This window comes from Hyla sarda, chromosome 8 (genome assembly GCF_029499605.1).
Source record: "Hyla sarda isolate aHylSar1 chromosome 8, aHylSar1.hap1, whole genome shotgun sequence".
Classification (NCBI taxonomy): Eukaryota; Metazoa; Chordata; class Amphibia; order Anura; family Hylidae; genus Hyla; species Hyla sarda.
Window position 1 is genome coordinate 206891813 of NC_079196.1, and position 23056 is coordinate 206914868.

The 23056-nt window shown below is 44.1% G+C and overlaps 1 protein-coding gene across 5 annotated transcripts in view; it reads right to left on the reverse strand.

Annotated features, from left to right (window-relative positions):
- CLUAP1 (clusterin associated protein 1) overlaps positions 1 to 23056 on the reverse strand; it is a 103055-nt gene that overhangs the window by 13522 nt on the left and 66477 nt on the right. For all 5 annotated transcript variants that reach the window (XM_056536044.1, XM_056536045.1, XM_056536043.1 and 2 more), the window contains exons 7-10: positions 16690 to 16823; positions 15891 to 16032; positions 6988 to 7060; positions 4179 to 4292 (exon numbers count right to left, since the gene is read on the reverse strand). In XM_056536044.1, coding sequence (XP_056392019.1) covers positions 4179 to 4292; positions 6988 to 7060; positions 15891 to 16032; positions 16690 to 16823 — 463 coding nt within the window. The remainder of the gene's footprint in view (positions 1 to 4178; positions 4293 to 6987; positions 7061 to 15890; positions 16033 to 16689; positions 16824 to 23056) is intronic.

Consider the following 23056-nt stretch of genomic DNA (forward strand, 5'->3'; position numbering starts at 1 on the left):
ACAGAAGAGTTGCTCTAGAACAGTGGACTTCAAACTGCGTACCTCCAGATGTTGCAAAACTACAACTCCCAGCATGCTCCGCATGCTGGGAGTTGTAGTTTTGCAACATCTGGAGGTTCGCAGGTTGAAGACCACTGCTCTAGAGCAAATTGCTAAAAAAAAAAAAAAAGTTCCTGCTTCTTAGGTGTCCGATGGACAAGGAATTACAGTATGCTGTGTATGGGGCTGTGTAGCTGCAGACTGATCAGAGGACCCATGATGACCCCTGTCCACCAAGGTCTACAATGGACAACAAACAAAAAAAAAACGATGGCTTGGTCTGATGAGATACAGACTCCATCATGTGGTTGGCCGGGTGTTTGCAGCACTTACATGGGGATAAGATGCATTATGGGAAGAAGACAAGCTGGCAGGGGCTGTGTGATGCACAGTGTTCAATGGAAAAAGAAGAAATCCCGGCACCAGCGGCTTTGATGCAAATAAAAGGATTTATTTTTAATACAGCATGTATTATACACTTAAAGGGGTTTTCCAGGAAAAAAACTTTTTTATATATATCAACTGGCTCCAGAAAGTTAAACAGATTTGTAAATTACTTCTATTAAAAAATCTTAATCCTTTCAGTACTTATGAGCTTCTGAAGTTAAGGTTGTTCTTTTCTGTCTAAGTGCTCTCTGATGACATGTGTCTCGGGAACCGCCCAGTTTAGAAGAGGTTTGCTATGGGGATTTGCTTCTAAACTGGGCGGTTCCAGAGACACGTGTCATCAGAGAGAACTTAGCTTCTGAAGTTAAGGTTGTTCTTTTCTGTCTAAGTTCTCTCTGATGACACGTGTCTCTGGAACCGCCCAGTTTAGAAGCAAATCCCCATAGCAAACCTCTTCTAAACTGGGCGGTTCCCGAGACACATGTCATCAGAGAGCACTTAGACAGAAAAGAACAACCTTAACTTCAGAAGCTCATAAGTACTGAAAGGATTAAGATTTTTTAATAGAAGTAATTTACAAATCTGTTTAACTTTCTGGAGCCAGTTGAGATTATATAATATATATATATATATATATATATATATATATATATATATATATATATATATATAAAGTTTTTTCCTGGATAACCCCTTTAACAAGACATCAAAGCCACTGGTGCCGGGATTTCTTCTTTTTCCATTGGATTTATACGATCCACAAGCACGGGGCACTATACCCTGGTGCCGTCTTTTCCTACACAGATTCTAATGGACAATGTTCTGCTGGAAATCTTCTGTCCTGGCATCATGTGGATATTACTGTGACACGTACCACCTACCTAACATTGTACAGACAGAGTCCCCCTTCTCATGGCAGTGGGATAACCTAATGGCCTCTTTCAGCAGGATAATGCCCCTGGCCACACTACAGACATCGATTAGGAATGAGAAACATGACAGAGAGACCAAGGGGGTGACTTGGCCTTTAAATTTCGCATATATCTTAATCATCTGTGGGATGTGCTGGAGAAACAAGTCCAATCCATTAAAGGGGTACTCCGCCCTAGACATCTCATCCCCTATCCAAAGGATAGGAGATAAGATGTCTGATCACCGGGGTCCTGCAGCTGGGACTCCCAAGATCTCTGTGCAGCACCCGGCGTTCGTTTACGACACAGCCACACCCCTCGTGACGTCACACCACGCCCCCTCAAAGCGAGTCTATGGGAGGGGGCGTGGCGGCTGCCACGCCCCCTCCCATAGACTTGCATTGAGGGGACGAGGCGTGACATCATGAGGGGCATGTCAGTGACGTCACGACCCCCACCGCCCACTACAAGCATTCCGAACAAAATGTTCTGAACGCTGGGGAAGCGGAATACCCCTTTAAAGGGGTATTCCAGGCTAAACCTTTTTTTTATATATATCAACTAGCTCCGGAAAGTTAAACAGATTTGTAAATTACTTCTATTAAAAAATCTTAATCCTTCCAATAGTTATTAGCTTCTGAAGTTTTCTGTCTAACTGCTCATTGATGATGTCACGTCCCGGGAGCTGTGCATGATGGGAGAATATCCCCATAGGAACTGCACAGCTCCTGGGACGTGAGTCATCAGAGAGCAGTTAGACAGAAAACAACAACTCAACTTCAGAAGCTAATAACTATTGGAAGGATTAAGATTTTTTAATAGAAGTAATTTACAAATTTGTTTAACTTTCCAGAGCCAATTGATATATAAAAAAAAGTTTTGGCCTGGAATACCCCTTTAAGGCCGCTCCTCACAACTTACAGAATCTTCTGACATCTTAGTGCCAAACATTACATGACACTGGGTTTTTGTGGAGTCAGTGCCTCTATGATTCAGCACAAGGGGGGGCGTCACAATAATAGGCAGGTGATCTTAAAGGGGTTATCCAACATAAGGTGACTTTAGTAATTAAGTGCCATACAGGAATGGACATTCTTTCTAAGGATCTGTGCTTGTGTTGGTGGTAAATGGCCGTGTCTTGTGTTCCCCATCATGCTACTTGTTTGTGTGTGTGAACTGGCTGAACTACAATGCTCAGAATTCCTTGTTTCTAGGTGGAAAGTGACTTATTTCCCTCTCACACATCGGTCGCCCCACCCATTGCAGCACAGCCACGCTTCCTTTGATCACATGACTTGCCCGACATCATTTGACACACAAGCTGCGGACCTGCATGATAACGAATGCACGCACATGTGCGCTAGTAACGTCATCAGGGGGCTGGCTTCACACACAACCGACAAAGCAGCCAAGCCACCTTTCAGCACCTGACTTATGATGTAATGTCTCGGGCCGCCCAGCAAGCTGGGAAAGGTCCGAGACAACACTCATTTTGTAGGCTGCGAAAAAAAGGACATAAAAATTTGATTCCAGCCACCAGACACAGGTAAGTGAAGTATATTAGTAACTACACAAACTTTAAAGGGGTACTCCGGTGGAAAACCTATTTTTTTTTTATCAACTGATGCCAGAAAGTTAAACAGATTTGTAAATTACTTCTATTAAAAAATCTTGATCCTTCCAGTACTTAATTATGGCTGTATACTACAGAGGAAATTCTTTCCTTTTGGGATTTCTTTTCTGTCTGACCACAGTGGTCTCTGCTGACACCTCTGTCCATTTTAGGAACTGTCCAGAGCAGGAGATGTTTGCTATGGGGATTTTCTCCTACTCTGGGCAGTTCCTGACATGGACAGAGGTGTCAGCAGAGAGCAATGTGGTCGAGACAAAAGAAATGCCAAAAGAAAATAATTTCCTCTGTAGTATACAGCAGCTAATAAGTACTGGGAGGATTAACATTTTGCAATAGAAGTAATTTACAAATCTGTTTAACTTTCTGGCACCAGTTGATTAAAAAAAAAAAAAAGTTTTCCACCGGAGTACTCCTTTAATGCCCTTGTCTCATAGTCAAAGAACCAAAAATCCCAGAATACCCCTTTAATGGTATGGTTGATCTGTGTATACCTATAGCCTAGGTCTCCAAACTGTGGACCACCAGCTGTTGAAAAACTACAAATACCAGACATGATGGGAGTTGTAGTTTTGCAACATCTGAAGATCCACATAGACCACTATAGGATGCAATATGCCATGTAGCACAAACAGATGTCTAGCAAACACGCTAAAAAAAGAGGGTTAAAGGGGTACTCCGGGGCTAAGACATCCTTATCCCCTATCCAAAGGATAGGGGATAAGATGCCTGATCTAGGGGGTTCCCGCCGCTGGGGACCCCCGTAACCTTGCACACCGCACCCCGTTAAAATCAGTCCCCGGAGTGTGTTCGCTCCGGGTCTGATTACTGTCGATCACAGGGCAGGAGCATTGTGACAGCTGTCACGCCCCCTCCATAGGCTTGCATTGAGGGGGCGGAGCGTGACTTCACACAGGGGCGGAGCCGTGACGTCACTATGCTCTGTCCCCGTGATCGCCAATAATCAGACCCGGAGCGAGCACGCTCCGGGGGCTGATTCTAACGGGGTGCGGCATGGAAGATCAAAGGGATCCCCAGGCGGGACCCCCGCGATAAGGCATCTTATCCCCTATCCTTTGGAAAGGGGATAAGATGTCTTAACGCCGGAGTACCCCTCTAATGTTACTAGAAAACAGTAGTTGGGCCAAGAATCAGATTCCCTGTATTCGTGACGCTATCACTTGGATATCCTATATAATAGAGATCTATACCTTGAATAGGCATGCTGCGCCCCATCTGCATTTTACCAAGTCTCCTGTTCTCATCCTCCATATCATCAGAGCCATCATCATCTTGGATTTCACTGTCTGAATCTTCATTGCTGTCTAGAATGGAAATAAACCAATGAGCGGTTTTCCACATAATATGCATAATGTGTTCTGTATGTACCGGTATATATATTAATAGACTATAACAAATAAATGAGATGTCAGCATCCAGGACATGTATGTGAAGATACGAAAGGAGGTTGGTGGTACTGTAGGGAGTTATGTAGAGCAATTAGATGAACTAGAGGTAGCGGTGGTAGTACATCAGGACGGGTGTGTGAATAAATTAGAGGTAGCGGTGGTAGTAAATCAGGACGGTGTGTGAATAAATTAGAGGTAGCGGTGGTAGTACATCATGACGGGTGTGTGAATAAATTAGAGGTAGCGGTGGTAGTACATCATGACGGGTGTGTGAATAAATTAGAGGTAGCGGTGGTAGTAAATCAGGACGGTGTGTGAATAAATTAGAGGTAGCGGTGGTAGTACATCAGGACGGATGTGTGAATAAATTAGAGGTAGCGGTGGTAGTACATCATGACGGGTGTGTGAATAAATTCGAGGTAGCGGTGGTAGTACATCATGACGGGTGTATGAATAAATTAGAGGTAGCGGTGGTAGTACATCATGACGGGTGTGTGAATAAATTAGAGGTAGCGGTGGTAGTACATCATGACGGGTGTATGAATAAATTAGAGGTAGCGGTGGTAGTACATCATGACAGGTGTGTGAATAAATTAGAGGTAGCGGTGGTAGTACATGATGACGGGTGTGTGAATAAATTAGAGGTAGCGGTGGTAGTACATCATGACAGGTGTGTGAATAAATTAGAGGTAGCGGTGGTAGTACATCATGACAGATGTGTGAATAAATTAGAGGTAGCGGTGGTAGTAAATCAGGACGGGTGTGTGAATAAATTAGAGGTAGCGGTGGTAGTACATCATGACGGGTGTGTGAATAAATTAGAGGTAGCGGTGGTAGTACAGCATGACGGGTGTGTGAATATATTAGAGGTAGCGGTGGTAGTACATGATGACGGGTGTGTGAATAAATTAGAGGTAGCAGTGGTAGTACATCATGACGGGTGTGTGAATAAATTCGAGGTAGCGGTGGTAGTACATCATGACGGGTGTGTGAATAAATTAGAGGTAGCGGTGGTAGTACATCATGACGGGTGTGTGAATAAATTAGAGGTAGCGGTGGTAGTACATCATGACAGGTGTGTGAATAAATTAGAGGTAGCGGTGGTAGTACATCATGACGGGTGTGTGAATAAATTAGAGGTAGCGGTGGTAGTACATCATGACGGGTGTGTGAATAAATTAGAGGTAGTGGGGACAGTATGTGATTACAGGGATGTGACTAAAGCTGGCCATAAACCAGTGTTTCCCAACCAGGGTGCCTCCAGCTTTTGCAAACCTACAACTCCCAGCATGCCCGGACAGCCAAAGGCTGTCCAGGCATGCTGGAAGTTGTAGTTTTGCAACAACGAGGCATACACACATACTTGGCTTGGCGTGAGGGGGATAGGTAACTGTCATAGTTAGCAGAGGTATTATGTAATAACAGGGATGTGACGTACAGGTAGCAGAGGTATTATGTAATAACAGGGATGAGATTACAGATAGCAGAGGTATTATTTAATAACAGGGATGAGCTTACAGATAGCAGAGGTATTATGTAATAACAGGGATGAGATTACAGATAGCAGAGGTATTATGTAATAACAGGGATGAGATTACAGATAGCAGAGGTATTATGTAATAACAGGGATGAGATTACAGATAGCAGAGGCATTATGTAATAACAGGGATGAGATTACAGATAGCAGAGGTATTATGTAATAACAGAGATGAGATTACAGATAGCAGAGGTATTATGTAATAACAGGGATGAGATTACAGATAGCAGAGGCATTATGTAATAACAGGGATGAGACTTACAGGTAGCAGAGGTATTATGTAATAACAGGGATGAGATTACAGATAGCAGAGGTATTATGTAATAACAGGGATGAGATTACAGATAGCAGAGGTATTATGTAATAACAGGGATGAGATTACAGATAGCAGAGGTATTATGTAATAACAGGGATGAGATTACAGATAGCAGAGGTATTATGTAATAAAAGGGATGAGATTACAGGTAGCAGAGGTATTATGTAATAACAGGGATGTGACTTACAGGTAGCAGATGTATTATGTAATAACAGGGATGAGATTACAGATAGCAGAGGTATTATGTAATAAAAGGGATGAGATTACAGGTAGCAGAGGTATTATGTAATAACAGGGATGTGACTTACAGGTAGCAGATGTATTATGTAATAAAAGGGATGAGATTACAGGTAGCAGAGGTATTATGTAATAACAGGGATGAGATTACAGATAGCAGAGGTATTATGTAATAACAGGGATGAGATTACAGGTAGCAGAGGTATTATGTAATAACAGGGATGAGATTACAGATAGCAGAGGTATTATGTAATAACAGGGATGAGATTACAGGTAGCAGAGGTATTATGTAATAACAGGGATGTGAATTAGAGGCACATTGGGGGGGGAGATTAATTAAAACCTGTGCAAAGGAAAAGTTGCCCAGTTGCCCATAGCAACCAATCAGATCGCTTCTTTCATTTTTCACAGTCCTTCCTAAAAATAAAAGCAGCGATCTGATTAGTTGCTATGGCCAACTGGGCACATTTTCCTCTGCACAGGCCTTGATACATCTCCCCGTTGTCCCTGTAAGCACCTACTTGCTGACTTCTGTAGCCGGATCTCCTCTTCTCGTAGTTTGTTCTGCATCAGCCTCAGAGTATTTTCTGCCTCCTAAAAGACACATGACATGTTACTTATTCTGGGCACAATCTTACAAACATCGGGGGGGGACACGAAGGACCCCCCCCCCCCTCCTCTGTCCTTGAGCTGAATTTTTCGTTTTATCACAGAGGAACATTAAAGGGGTACTCCAGTGAAAACTTTTTTTTTTTTTTTTTTTTTAAATCAACTGGTGCCAGAAAGTTAAACAGATTTGTAAATTACTTCTAAAAAATCTTAATCCTTCCTGTACTTATTAGCTGCTGAATACTACAGCGGAAATTCTTTTCTTTTTGAAACACAGAACTGTCTGCTGACATCATGAGCACAGTGCTCTCTGCTGACACCTCTGTCCATTTTAGGAACTGTCCAGAAAAGCATATGTTTGCTATGGGGATTTCCTTTTACCCTGGACAGTTCCTAAAAATGGACAGAGATGTCAGCAGAGAGCACTGTGGTCATGATGTCAGCAGAGAGCTCTGTGTTTCAAATGGAAAAGAATTTCCACTGTAGTATTCAGCAGCTATTAAGTACAGGAAGGATTAAGATTTTTTAATAGAAGTAATTTACAAATCTGTTTAACTTTCTGGCACCAGTTGATTTATAAAAAAAAAAGTTTTTCACCGGAGTACCCCTTTAACAAATGTAGATCTACACTGGATCCAGTAGTTTGGAGCAGAGTTTTTTTATTTTATTTTATTTATTTATTTATTTTTTATCACTAAATTGTATTAATAAAGTTGATTTTGTATATTCTATTACTTTGCTGTGTATTCTGTGGTATGGTTCTCTTTTTGGTGTCATAATTACAATTACATACCTTTATCTACTATATATGTAGGGTTATATATACCTTTGGTGACAGAATTAAATCCCGTAGCGTTTCTTTTTTTTCTGAAGATTTCTGGGAATATATAAGCGACATTCCCCGGAACGCCATGTTATTTCACATTTACTTAGCAAGTCATGAGAAGATGCGTCTAGGATCAAACCCCATAGGCCTGTGACGCTGTTCTGTAGCCATAATAACATGGACAGATGTGTGCAGTATGGGAGTGGATGGTGCTCGGCGGGCCGCTGGGGGATCGGATGAGACAGGTTTATTCATCTGGAGACGATTCCCAGCACTTTACATCTGCCCTGGACAGAAAGCTCAAGCAGCTACATGACGCCTCTGGTCTCAGCGTCTTAGGGTCCCAGCGCTCCTTCCTGTAACCTATATTTAGGTACCCGCTTCTATTTCTGACTGATACAGTAGGTGACAATGTAAACCAAACCGCCCACCTACTAACCACAGGCTGGACCGCCTGATGCATATTTCCTGGACTATTTAAAGGGGTACTTCGCCCCTAGACAAAAGGATAGGGGAGAAGATGTCTGATTGTGGGGGTTCCCTGGAACCCCTGCGATCTCTGTGCAGTTTAGAACTCGTCTAGAATGTTGGGTGCGGGTGGCAGGGGTCGTGACGTCACGGCCACGCCCCTCGTCATGTCACGCCCCCTCAATGCAAGTCTACGGGAGGGGGCGTGGCAGTCGCCACGCCCCCTCCCATAGACTTGCATTGAGGGAGCGTGACTGCATGAGGGGCGTGGCCGTGACATCACGACCTCCACCGCCCGTTCCAAGTGTTCCGAACGCCGTGGCAGGGGAGTACCCCTTTAAAGTGCACGTGTGAAAGCGAGATCTCTCAAACACCAGTGTGTTTCCTTACCAGGGTGCCTCCCAGAATATCCAACAGCGATACTGTAGATAGGGGATAAGTTTAGTTACCTGGACTACCCCTTTAAAAAGATCATGATTTTAGAGATTTTACATAAACAAAAACGAAAAAAAAAATGAAAAAAAAATAAATGAAAAAAAAAAAAATGTCCGCATCCTGAAAGAGTCAGAAGTGGCGAGGACCTGTGGCGGCAAGCCAGAGGGGAGAGTGGCAATGTTCTTTGTCCACGCATGTTTTAAGAAACGAGTCTTAGGCGGGGTTCACACCACCTTTTTGCAATACAGTTCCCGTATCAGGTTTTTGATTAAAAAAAAACTGATTCCTCATAACCTGACTAAACTGTATCAAAACATGTGTAGAAATTTTAATCCGTATACGGTTTGAAATATGATGTCCGGTTGCATCCGTTTTTTTTAAGAAAAAAAAACATATATGTTTTTAACTTTTCACTCCATTATGAATAAAGTTTCACTTGTTAGATTGAAATTCCATTAAAAAAAACTGCAAAAAGTCAAAAACCGTACATACGGATCTGTACGGTTCCCATTGACTCCCATGTTAAAAAAAAAAAAAACGTACACGCTTTCAATACAGTTTTTCTCCCAGACCAAAAACCGTGGTAGGCTATGGTTAAGGGTAAAGGAAAAAAACTGACAAAACCGTACAGGATGCAAATCGGACACAACCTGATGCATCTTTTGGCGTACGGTTTTCAGTGGAGAGTCAATGCATACGGTTATCAATACGGTTCCGTGCGGTTTTCACATTGAAAACGTATACGGGAACAGTATTGCAAAAACGTGGTGTGAACCCAGCCTTAGCTAGGAAACCTTATTCCTTCCACCTGGGACTCATAGTCTCTTAATTAGTATCGGTCCTCAAAAGAACACGCTAAGCAACACTCAGGGTATGTTCACACTGCGGAATCCTTGCGGAATTCCGCGAGTAAAGGTCCGCACAGTGAACATTACCATTAGTGTGAATGGGTCTTCCGCGAGACCCGTTCACACTGTGGAATTTCCGCAACGGACAATTCTGCCGCTGAAATTGTTCCGCGCAAAGAAAGAACATGTTCATGCTTTGCGCAGAAGTCCGTGAGCACTACATAGCCGTCAATGGTGATGGCGCAGTGCCGTGCGGTCCTACCGCCGCCGGCGGCTGCCAGTCTGAATCTCCGCTCGCTGAATTCAGCGAGCGGAGATTCCGTTCACACTCTGTAGTGTGAACATACCCTTACACACTAGGGCAGATTTACTACTGCAAATGCACAAAGAAAAAGGATAAGTGCCTGATCGGGGAGGGTCGGACCTAGGTTACTACCCCCCCCCCCCCCCCCCCCCCCCCACCACCACTATCCAGAGCAGGCAGAGATCTCCAAACCACTCCTGCTCTGGACAATTCCTGATACAGTGATACAGACAGAGATGGCAGCAGATAGCACTGTAATCAGACTGGAAAGAACTACACAACTTCCTGTGGAGCATACAGCAGCTGATAAGTACTGGAAGGATTAAGATTTTTAAATCAAAATAATTTACAAATCTGTTTAACTTTCTGTCCCCAGTGGATTTGAACATTTTTTCCCCTCCAAAGTACCCGCCACACCGCCTCCCACAGACTTGCATTGAGGGAGCGTGACTCCACAAGGGGCGTGGCCATGACGTCACGACCTCCACCGCCCGCTCCAAGTGTTCAGAACAGAATCTTCCAAACGCTGGGGCAGCGTGGTCAAGAACTACAGAACTACACTGGGGCAGCGTGGGAAAGAACTACACAACTTCCTGTGGAGCATACAGGAGCTGATAAGTACTGGAAGGATTAAGATTTTTAAATCAAAATAAATTTACAAATCTGTTTAACTTTCTGTCCCCAGTGGATTTGAAATTTTTTTCCCCTCCAAAGTACCCCTTTAAAGGGGGTTATCCAGGAAAAACCTTTTTTATATATATCAACTGGCTCCAGAAAGTTAAACAGAATTGTAAATGACTTCTATTAAAAAATCTTAATCCTTTCAGTACTTATGAGCTTCTGAAGTTAAGGTTGTTCTTTTCTTTCTAAGTGCTCTCTGATGACACGTGTCTCGGGAACCGCCCAGTTTAGAAGAGGTTTGCTATGGGGATTTGCTTCTAAACTGGGTGGTTCCCGAGACAGGTGTCATCAGAGAGCACTTAGAAAGAAAAGAACAACCTTAACTTCAGAAGCTCATAAGTACTGAAAGGATTACGATTTTTTAATAGAAGTAATCTACAAATCTGTTTAACTTTCTGGAGCCAGTTGAGATTTATATATATATATATTATATATATATATATATAAAACGTTTCTTCCTGCATAACCCCTTTAAGGTCTAGCACAGGACCTGAGGATACAGGGTTTCTCCTTTCGGTGTCATGCTCCAGCCCCTCAGGCCCAGCACTTGGCATAACACAGTGTATCAGTGTTATCTAAAACGTTCCTTTAAAAGACTGTAAAACCCTGTTATAAAGGAGACGGTTGATAGTCTCTCTAGATGTGCCGGCACATAAAAGCTTCTGTCATGTTCCAGCTTTCCTATTTCCCAGAGCAGATGAATACCGGCGCACACATTGATCGGGCCTGACATAATAGGCTCTGTTAGTTATGGGTTTCTCGCAGAGCTGTTACCGCTCGTGTGAAGAGGATAGCAAGACGTGTGTTCCACTAAACTCTATCAATCCAGCAATGGAGACAAGGCTCGAAGACAGATGGACGAGGATGAGGATGGAAAGGAAAAATCTGACTCCGTTCACATGGGATCATTTTTTTCTTAGCCAATCCTCGGCATATGGAAATGCAAATCTGCAAATATAAATCTGTTGTGGGGACACAGCCAATAGAGTTGGGGGTCCCTTCTATGACTGTCCCTTATCTGCATTTATCTATCCAATACACCCACCCGGTTTCATGTACATGAAAATCTTTTAAATAACTGTTTATATATGCGGTTAGATCAGTGTTTCCCCCAACCAGGGTGCCTCCAGCTGTTGCAAACCTTCTCCCAGCATGTCCAAAATCCATAATAGCACGGAGGTGGAGACTGGTGTGGAAGAACTCGACTGGCCTCACAGAGTCCAGAGTGTAGACGGGGTTCCGATACTTTTATCCATACCAGTGTCTCCCAACCAGGGTGCCTCCAGCTGTTGCAAAACTACAACTCCCAGCATGCCCGGACAGCCGTTGGCTGTCCGGGCATGCTGGGAGTTGTAGTTTTGCAACAGCTGGAGGATACCCAGGTTTGGAAATACTGATCCATACAGAGTAGATCATATCTGTATAAGAGGGACCTTATAAAGTCCTAATGAATTAGAATGGGATTTCCTAAAAGCTCCTGTAGGTGTAATGTAATAGGGGGTCCCAATACTTTTATCCATACACTATAGATCATATCTGTATGGGAGGGACCATATTAATCCCTTTAGATTTAGAATGGGATTTCCTAAAAGCTCCTGAGGGTGCAATGTGGGGGGTCCCAATACTTTTATCCATACACTATAGATCATATCTGTATGGGAGGGATTATATTAATTAGAAATCTCGTCAGCATGGCGTAATTCTAATAAATTCCCCTGCTCTATTATTTTCTAGGCACGCAGAGACTCGGCTCTGTAAGGCAGTGTTTCCCAACCAGGGTGCCTGCAGCTGTTGCAAAACTACAACTCCCAGCATCCCCGGACAGCCAAGGTTGACCTGTTCTCCTGGTGTGAAAGGGCAGTATAATTTACCCTAGTGTTCTCTAAACAGTGGGCCTCCAGCTGTTGGCTGTCCAGGCATGCTGGGAGATGTAGTTCTGCAACAGCTGGCAGCATACTACACATTGGAACATCTGTAGCAGTGTTTCCAAACCAGCTGTTGCAAAACTACAACTCCCAGGAATGCTGGGTTGTAGTTTTGCAACAGCTGATGACACACACAGGTTGGGAAACACTGCTAGAGACCATCCCCTGTGTAGTACTGTCCGGATATGCTGGGAGTTGTAGTTTTGCAACCACTGGAGTCACCCTGGTTGGGTAACACTGCGGCAGACCTTCCCATGTGCAGTACTGACTGTCCGGATGTCCGGGCATGCTGGGAGTTGTAGTTTTGCAACAGCTGGAGGCACACTAGTTGGGAAACACTGCTACAGACCTTCCCATGTGTAGTACTCACTGTCAGGATGTCCAGGCATGCTGGGAGTTTTAGTTTTGCAACAGCTGGAGGTCCACTGTTCTCTCTACATGAAAGCAAAGGTAATTCAGCTTCTAGGACAAATATAGAAATGAGCGTTCATGCAGGTAATGACAGGGTCTGCTGCTGCAAATCAACTGTACATATATGATGGAAATTGGGGGGGGGGGGGGGTGGAGGGGGTTGTAATATTTACTAGACATGCTGTAAATAAGAAAAAAAAACGACTTCATAGTTGATCTTCGTTTTTATGTTAATATTGCCTTTTATGTTGTATGTGAATATCAATTGCCTCCCCCATATAATTATAGGGAGACGGGCGGTCTACAATAATCAGAATTCATCCCAGAAGGTGAATGTATATGGTAAATCTTGCATTTTTTTCCACGGAATTATCGGACGCATCCCCACTTCAAAGCACAGCATGAGTGAATACATCATTGCGTGACTGACAGCGCCATGCTGGCAATGTGTACTCAGGTGTCAAGATGAGATTTAGAGCTATTGAAATGTACTTGGCAGAACAACACATCGCTGCCGCACTGTAAGTGACAGACAAAGCAATGGCTGCCGGGGAGGTGGGCAGAGGAGAGGATTTTATCAGCTGTGATATGGAGAGACGGTGTATCATGGAGAAAAATACCAACGGCTGGGATTTATCTAATATCATAAGACAGGACACTTAGGTGTATGCATTCATTCCCAGGAAAGAGGTGCGGCAACTGCCAGGAAAGAGGCGCAGCCACTGTCGGGAAAGAGAAGCAGCCACTCCCGGGAAAGAGGCGCAGCCACTCCCTGGAAAGAGGCGCAGCCACTCCCGGGAAAGAGGCGCAGCCACTCCCGGGAAAGAGGCGCAGCCACTCCCGGGAAAGAGGCGCAGCCACTCCCTGGAAAGAGGCGCAGCCACTCCCGGGAAAGAGGCGCAGCCACTCCCGGGAAAGAGGCGCAGCCACTCCCGGGAAAGAGGCGCAGCCACTCCCGGGAAAGAGGCGCAGCCACTCCCGGGAAAGAGGCGCAGCCACTCCCGGGAAAGAGGCGCAGCCACTCCCGGGAAAGAGGCGCAGCCACTCCCGGGAAAGAGGCGCAGCCACTCCCGGGAAAGAGGCGCAGCCACTCCCGGGAAAGAGGCGCAGCTACTCCCGGGAAAGAGGCGCAGCCACTCCCGGGAAAGAGGCGCAGCCACTGTCGGGAGAGAGGCGCAGCCACTGCCGGGAAAGAGGCGCAGCCACTGCCGGGAAAGAGGCGCAGCCAGTGCCGGGAAAGAGGCGCAGCCACTGCCGGGAAAGAGGCGCAGCGGCTCTCGGTGAGGACAGTAGAGAACACCTCAATGGTACGGTCTGAGCTCTTATCCATAATGGACAGTCCGAATTTCGGATCACATACTGTGAACAGACTGTATAGACCAGTGTTTCCCAACCAGGGTGGCTCCAGCTGTTGCATAACTACAACTACAACACATACGGAGTCGTAGTTTTGCAACAGCTGGAGGCACCCTGGTTGGGAAACACTGGTATAGACAGTGACACATTTCGGATCACATACGGTGGGGAGACTGTATAGACCAGTGTATCCCAACCAGGGTGGCTCCAGCTGTTGCGAAACTACAACTCCCAGCATGCCCGGCCAGCTGGAGGAACCCTGGTTGGGAAACACTGGTATAGACAGTGATAGTGAAAGCCACAGAGGAGTAGTACACCATACAACTTCCTTCAATAGTAGTAGGCAAATATCCGTTCTAATTTCCCCCATACACGTGCACGCTCAGCTCAGCTGAATGTGTAGAAGAGTTTTAACAGGCAGTAAAGAGAATACCACTGCCAGACTACTTTGGCAGCTCATATTTTCTCTCTAGGAAAAACAAAAAGTATCAGGCATAGTTATTCAACTTCAGAGGCCCCCATACACATTAGACCAGAGTTTCCCAACCAAAGTACCTCCAGCTGGTGCAAAACTACAACTCCCAGCATGCCCGGACAGTTATACACATTTATAAATTACTTCTATATAAAAATCTGAATCCTTCCACTACTTATCAGCTGCTGTATACTACAGAGGAAGTTGTGTAGTTCTTTCCAGTCTGACCACAGTGCTCTCTGCCGACACCTCTGTCCATGTCAGGAACTGTCCAGAGCAGGAGCAAATCTTCATAGCAAACCTCTCCTGCTCTAGACAGTCCCTAACATGGACAGAGGTGTCAGCAGAGAGCACTGTGGTCAGACTGGAAAGAACTACACAACTTCCTGTGTAGTGTATAGCAGCTGATAAGTAATGGAAGGATTAAGATTTTTATATAGAAGTGATTTACAAATCTGTTTAACTTTCTGGCACCAGTTGATTGGAATTTTTTTTCTTTCTTTCAGAGTAACCCTTTAAGGGACCATGATATTCTGATGCAGCAGCCTCCTATTGTCTTTAATGGAATTCTGCTGCACCGTGCACACTGCAGAATTTCCGCAGCAGAATTTAAAATTCTGGATTTTGCCAAGAGAATGAACATATTTATTCTTTCAGTGGAATCCGCTTGGAAATGCATTGCCTTCAATGGAGCGCGGTCCTAGTGCCAACTGATTCAGATGGAGCCGCAATGTACACCAGGAATTTCTCTGGGGCAGTGTTTCACACCCAGGGTGGCTCCAGCTGCAACAAAACTACAACTCCCAGCATGCCCGGACAGCCAAAGGCTGTCCGGCCATGCTGGGAGTTGTAGTTTTGCAACAGCTGGAGGCACCCTGGTTGGGAAACACTACTAGAGAATATTGGATCTAAAAATGCCCTGGTGTTAGAGGGTGGCCCTTCATTTTAACATTATTTTTGTAAAATTGCAGCTGATGGACCTGGTCCTTGCAACTCTTGGTGTCAATACAAAACATTGTAAATTCTGTATGTGATGACACTAATGTAAACAAAGTCTTATTCTGCGCAACAAATTTTGGTCCTCACCTCAAAGCGCTCCTGCTCCACCCGGTGATGGTCATCTAGCTGCTGCTCCAGGAAGCAGAGGTTTCGGTACTTGTCCATGTAGATTTCATACTGCTTTTGTAGCTCTTCCTCCAACTTTTCATACTCGTCCATGAAGGCTGGCCTGTAAAAATATGGACATGGAGTTCTAAAGATGCCCAATATTACTAATACAACTGTGAGGGACGTCAGCTTGTTATACGTTTTTATATACATTTTCATGTACTCTTTTATATACTCCTTTTATATTTTATACTCCATCTTGTATATCATCAGCCATGCTGTCTATAATCCGCCATCTTGTTTGTAGTCTTTCATTAGGAACTGATCATGAACTTCATTAGTAATTATAGCCAGGAAAACTTATATTCAAGGTTACAATTGCTGAGCTTACAGGAAAGCTTCAAGGCCATTCAGTTCGAGGCCTCTCGCACACATCCACCTTCCTGCTTAAAGATAAAGCAGCTGTTCGGGATCACGTAAAATCTGAAAGTGTGCCATCCTTTCATGCATGTCTATAATAATCTGATTCCTGAAGTAAAAAGTCAGAAGAGTCTGTATACAGCTTTGGAGTCTGTGTCATTATTCTTCCACCAGGCCTGGTCATTTGTAACTACTGATTGGGAATTAAACAACATACTGAAGGAATCCATTGAATTCCGTATCACAACACTTAATCTACTGACCCATAAACGACCAAAGCAATGAGAAGGTAAGATTATGATCGAGTCGTGGTCACGAAAGGTGTAGATAAAAGTGACTGAACGCGGAAAGGCATTACCTGACGCTCTGGAGGGTCTGAAGTCTTCCTCTGTTCCTCTCCAGCTCCTTTTTGCGTTTTTCAATTTTGGACTCCAGGTTGGCCTCATCTGATGATCCATTAGTAAGAAAGTCTTTCATCTTCTGATACTGATCCTGAAATAAAGGAGATAAAGAGGCCGCACCATCTTTTAATGAAGACCCAAAAATCTTTTCACAAACACACCTATGATATTTGAAACACATTGTAGTTCTTGTCAACAGATTGTGCCCATCTCTCTGATAGCAAATGTCTGATCGCAGAGGTCCCGCTGCTGGGGATCCCCGCGATCTCTGTGCAGCCCCAGTCATTCTCAGAGATGGAGACGTCACGGCCATGCCCCTAATGACGCCACGCCCCTCCATTCAAGTCTACGGAAGGGGGTATGACAGCCGTCACTCCCCCTCCCATAGACATGAATGGAGGGGCATGGCGTGGTATCATCCCTGTCTCGGGTATGCCGGGGGCTGCACCGAGATCGCAGGGGTCCCCAGCATTCATACATCTTATCCCCTATTCTTTGGATAGAGGATAAGATGTATTAAGCTGGAATACCTCTTTAATGTCCTGATATCCATCTTTTTCTCACTGCTGGAAAAAGTATGTGAACCCTTTGGAATTATATGGATTTCTGCACAAATTGGTCCTAAAATGTGATCTGATCATCTAAGTCACAACAATAGACAATCACAGTCTGCTTAAACTAATAACACACAAAGAATTAAATGTAACCCTGTTTTTATTGAACACACCATGTAAACATTCAGAGTGCTGGTGGAAAAAGTATGTGAACCCCCTAGACTAATGACATCTCCAAGGGTTAATTGGAGTGAGGTGTCATTTAACTGGAGTCCAATTAATGAGATAAGATTGGAGGTGTTGGTTACAGCTGCCCTGCCCTATAAAAAAACACCCACCAGTTCTGGGTTTGCTTTTCACAAGAAGCATTGCCTGATGTGAGTAATGCTTCGCCCAAAAGAGCTCTCAGAAGACCTACGATTAAGAATAATACTTGCATAAAGCTGGAAAGGGTTATAAAAGTATCTCCAAAAGCCTTGCTGTTCATCAGTCCACGGTAAGACAAATTGGGGGAGATTTATCAAAGTTGTCTATTTTCCGCATCAATATAGACCAACCTACAGAGCGTTAGGCCCGTCTATTGTGGGCCTAATTTATCAAAAGTCGCACGGCTCTTGATAAATTCTGCGCACAGACTTCGGGATCTATGGTTTAGACTGTATTTAAACCTGCTCCAGCATGGTCTGACATATCGGCGTACTTTCGGTCAAGGCGACTTTTCGCCGAAAAGTCGCTATTGATAAATAAAGCACCAATGCATTTTTCTGTCTAAAATAGACTAGAATGCATCATGTTCTAAAAATCCTCTAAAGCAAGTCGCACATATTTAGACTGCGACTTTCTGTGCAACAAATTTAGATGGGAAAAACTGGTCTAAATCCTTTGATAAAACTCCCCCATTGTCAATAAATGGAGAAAAGTTCAGCACTGCTGCTGTTAGCGAACCTACGATACGTAAAACACCAAACAAAAATGGATTTCATGGGAGAATACCACAGAGGAAGCCAATGCTGTCCAAAAAAATAACATGGCTGCACGTTTACAGTTTGCACAAGAGCACCTGGATGTTCCACAGCAGCACTGGCAAAATATTCTGTGGACAGATGAAACCAAAGTTAAGTTGTTTGGAAGAAACACACAACACTATGTGTGGAGAAAAAGAGGCACAGCACACCAACTTTAAAACATCATCCCAACTGTGTAGTATGGTGGTGGGGGCATCATGGTTTGGGGCTGCTTTGCTGCGTCAAGGCCTGGACGGATTGCTATCATCAAAGTAAAAATGAATTCCCAAGTTTATCAAGACATTTTGCAGAAGAACTTAAGACCATCTGTCCGCCAGCTGAAGCTCAACAGAAGATGGGTGTTGCAACAGGACAAGGACCCAGAGCATAGAAGTAAATCAACAACAGAATGGCTTAAACAGAAGAAAATACGCCTTCTGGATTGGTCCAGTCAACCTGATTGAGATGCTGTGGCATGACCTAAAGAAAGCGATTCACACCAGACATCCCAAGAATATCCCTGTTCTGTAAAGAGGAATGGTTAAAACTTACTCTTGACCGTTGTGCACGTCTGATCTGCAACTACAGGAAACGTTTGGTTGAAGTTATTGCTGCTAAATGAGGTTCAACCAGTTATTAAATCTAAGGGTTCACTTATTTAAATCTGTTGAGTATTTCCTGAGTTCTGTCACTGTAATCTTCAGCTGCATTGCGCTCCAGTACAAAATGGAGGCACAGAGCTGGCTCACCCAGCACCCCTGCCTCCTCCATATTTTCCACCCGTCCTTGTCGTTAATATGCTAATGAATGCTGCGGGTGAGCACACAGAGCAGAATGCTTATCTGCAGCATTCATTAGCATATTAATGAAGGGGGCGTGGCAAATGAAGAATATGAAGGGGTCAGGGGAGCTGGGTGAGTGGACTCCCTGCCTCCATTGTGAGCTGGAGAGCAATGCAGTTGAAGATTACAGTGCCATAACTCAGGAAATAATCAACGGATTTTAGTGACCCCACTTTGTTAAGCTATTCACTCGCACTATAACACAGGGCTTGGTGCTGTGAACAGGGTGTCAGATTCTCTTTAAGGGATTGAGAGTCGTTTTTAATAAAAATTTATTTAACATTGTATCCTTGGAGTATTCCTGTCATTATAGAAAATTGGGTTTAGTGCTAGTAAAGAGGGTGTCAGATTCTCTTAAAGGACACAGCCTATTGTGGCCTTAGAGACACTTTAAAATTTGACTTTTTTATTTTACCATCCTCAGACTCATTGGGGAAGATTTATCAAAACCTGTCTAGAGGAAGAGTGGTGCAGTTGCCCATAGCAACCAATCAGATTGCTTCTTTCATTTTTCCCAGGCCTCTTTCCTAGGATGAAAATACATTGATATCTCTATGTGGTTATCAGATGTTGCATGTCTACTTGTATGTTGGTGAATACTAATTACTGTCCCTGGGGCACACCCACGGATTCTGTCTATATTCTTATATGACACATGTTGATTAACATTTTCCCATTGCGGTCTATATGCAATTAGGTATCATTTGGGAAGTTACTTTATGCAGCTACACTGTACCTGCGCATAAAGCCCTTACCTGTTGTATCTCTATCCTAGCCTAGGGACTCCAAGGAGGTTCCAGAGTAGGCCCAGGTCACAAGGACCGGGGACCTACTATCTATAGGCAGGACATTACAGACTAGGGCAAGAGCAGGTCCGGTCAACCACCCAGTACCACTGGGACTGCTTGGATATTTGTATTTCTGTCAATATTTCACACCCTTAATTGTTCATATATTATCCTCTTTGTATAACTAATAAATAATACAATGGATATGTTTTTTCGTGATTTCTCTGTGTCTAACTAAACATATTCCCTCCACCCTAGACTGGTACTCCTACATTTAGTACCTCTATGCTCCATACAAGAGGATTGCCAGTGCCGGCTGTGGAGCAGATAAGCAGCGCTCTGACCACTATCTTGACTCAATGGACCCCCACAATCTCGCTGTTGGTGGTCCGAAAGTAAGTATTATTTACAGCATGTAAAGGGTTAAGGGCGTACATCAGCATTATTGCTGAAGTCCTCCATTAATGGCAGGTCCCCGGCTGCTGATAGAAGTCAGGACCCGCCGTGTATGAAGCGAGCACAACTTCTGTGGTTGCTTCATGTACATGATGTAAATGTACGTCCTGGTGCGGTAAGTACCCGGGAACCAGGACGTTCATTTACTTTGAATGTGGTTAAAGGGTTTAAGAAGCATTCTGTCATCTAAAGCTGGCCATACAGGGAACATACTTTACTATCTTTCCTGATTCCTCGATACGCATGAATGCTCAGCTTTGCTGAACATTTAGGAAACCTGAATGGAGAAGGGGTAAAAGCTATTGCCAGGAGGTGGTTGCCCAGTCCCACTAATATTGTAGGTTTAACAGATTCTGCAGCACTGTACAGAGTTTAACATCGATTATATTGGTTCCTGTCCCCACAGGAGCTCACAATCTAAATTCTAAACCAACCTCATCAGTACTAATCCGTGTAGGAGGAAACCATAGAAACTGGAGGAAACCCACACAAACACAGGGAGAACATACGAACTCCATGCTGGTAGATTTATACCTAGGACCACAGTACTGCAAGACAACAGTGCCAACATGGAACTACCATACCTCACCCTAGGCCGGTGTTTCCCAACCAGTCTGTCTCCACACTGGTCTTTGTAACAGCTGAAGGCACACATACTGGGAGTTGTAGTTTGTTAACAGCTGGAGGCAGACTGGCTTAGGCTCTTCCTGACGAGGTACTATCTACCCCCAGTGTTTTCCAACCAGGGTGCCTTCAGCTGTTGCAAAACTACAACTTCCAGCATACCTGAACAGCCTAAGGCTGTCCTGGCATGCTGGGAGTTGTAGGTTTGCAACAGCTGGAGGCACCCTGGTTGGGAAACACTGACCCACATAATCACTTCCATTCTTCATGAAAAGCAGGAGTAGTTCAGATGTAGACAGGTTTGCAGGTGTAGTTCAGGCTGGCATTTGTTTTCTAAAATGGGCACTGTCAGATTCAAAAACGTTTTATATGTTGTTCATCTTGGAAAAACATTAAAGGGGTTCTCCGGTGCTTACACATCTTATCCCCTATCCAAAGGATAGGGGATAAGATGCCTGATCGCGGGAGTCCCGCCGCTGGGGACCCCCGGGATCTTGCCCGCGGCACCCCGTTTGTAATCAGTCCCTGGATCGTGTCCGTCACGCCTCCGCCCCGTGTGATGTCACGCTCCGACCCTAAATGCAAGCCTACGGGAGGGGGCGTGATAGCTATCCTTTGGATAGGGGATAAGATGTCTAAGCACCGGAGTGCCCCTTTAACCTTCCTAACATATTTCTTTAAAAAAAATATATCTCCTTTTTATAAAATTCATAGGTAATAAACAGCAGCCTGCAGTGATTGAATGAAGAGACCCAGCACAGCACAGCAGACTCAGGGAGGAAGTGAATTCATGCGTAGTGAGGGCGGGCTCAGTGCTTGCCTTGGACACGCTGCTTCCTGAGCAGTGGATGTCAGAATGAGTGAGCAGCAGAACAGAGGGATTTGTGAGCCAAATACAGAAGCTAGACACATTAAAAAGACATGTAAAGCATCTGCACAGCCTAGTGAGTAACATAGAGAAGCATTTTTTCATATTTCTGTGAGTAACAGGTACGCTTTGAGTCTAATAATTTGCACAAACCAAAGATAAATTCCTTCTATATCTTTTCTACATCTGCTAGACGGATGAAGTGTGTCATTTGTGTCCCCTGAGTTTTAACTATTACAGGCTAAGTCAGTGTTTCCCAACCAGGGGGTCTCCAGCTGTTGCAAAACTACAACACCCAGCATGCCCAGACAGCCTTTTGCTGTCCGGGCATGCAGGGAGTTGTAGTTTTGCAACAGCTGGAGTCACCCTGGTTGAGAAATACTGGGCTAAGTGTAGAAAATATGTCTACCTCTTTATCACTACACTCACATACATCTGTATTAGAACAGTATCTACTTCCAAAAATTAAGTGTAAAACAGTGAAATCCTATAATTTGGAATTTGATAACCCGCAAAAAAATCGGTTAACATTCCACCTATAAAATAATGCTAATTTTTTATTGACCAAAAGAGCAATGGGTGAGCTATATACACTGTTCTATGACTTTGTGTAATCCAGAATGTATCAGTGGCCATTGATGCTGGATTAAAGGACTAACCTGTACTCTATAAAGACCACTGAACATAATCCAATCCCTTGGGAGGTCGCAGATATATTTTGCCATCTAAGTGCATGACCACGAACATATAAATCCACTTTATAGTCACCTTGATGGCAGCCTTTATACATCCTATTGTGCAGCGGCCTGAATTTGGGGCAGCATATATCCACCTACAATCCCCTGGGTGATCACACGATGAGCAATCAATCATCTGATATCAGGACAAGTAGATGAAGAAGATCCTCTCATCCTGTACACCATGAATAATGCTGCAGATAACAAATCCTCGAAGAAATAAGAAGCTTAGAAAGCGCATTTAGAATGTTTTCAGACTCTTTAACCCTTTCAAATTTTGTTATGTTGCAGATCGGAGCCAGAAATCTTGGTTGACTGACAGGCGATCAAATACGTTTTGAATAAAATGAAAATAAATTCATAACTTATTTGAACTGTGAGGGGCAGCATCATGTCTGGAGGAAACCAGGCACTGCCCATCACCTGCCCAATACCATCCCTACAGTGATCA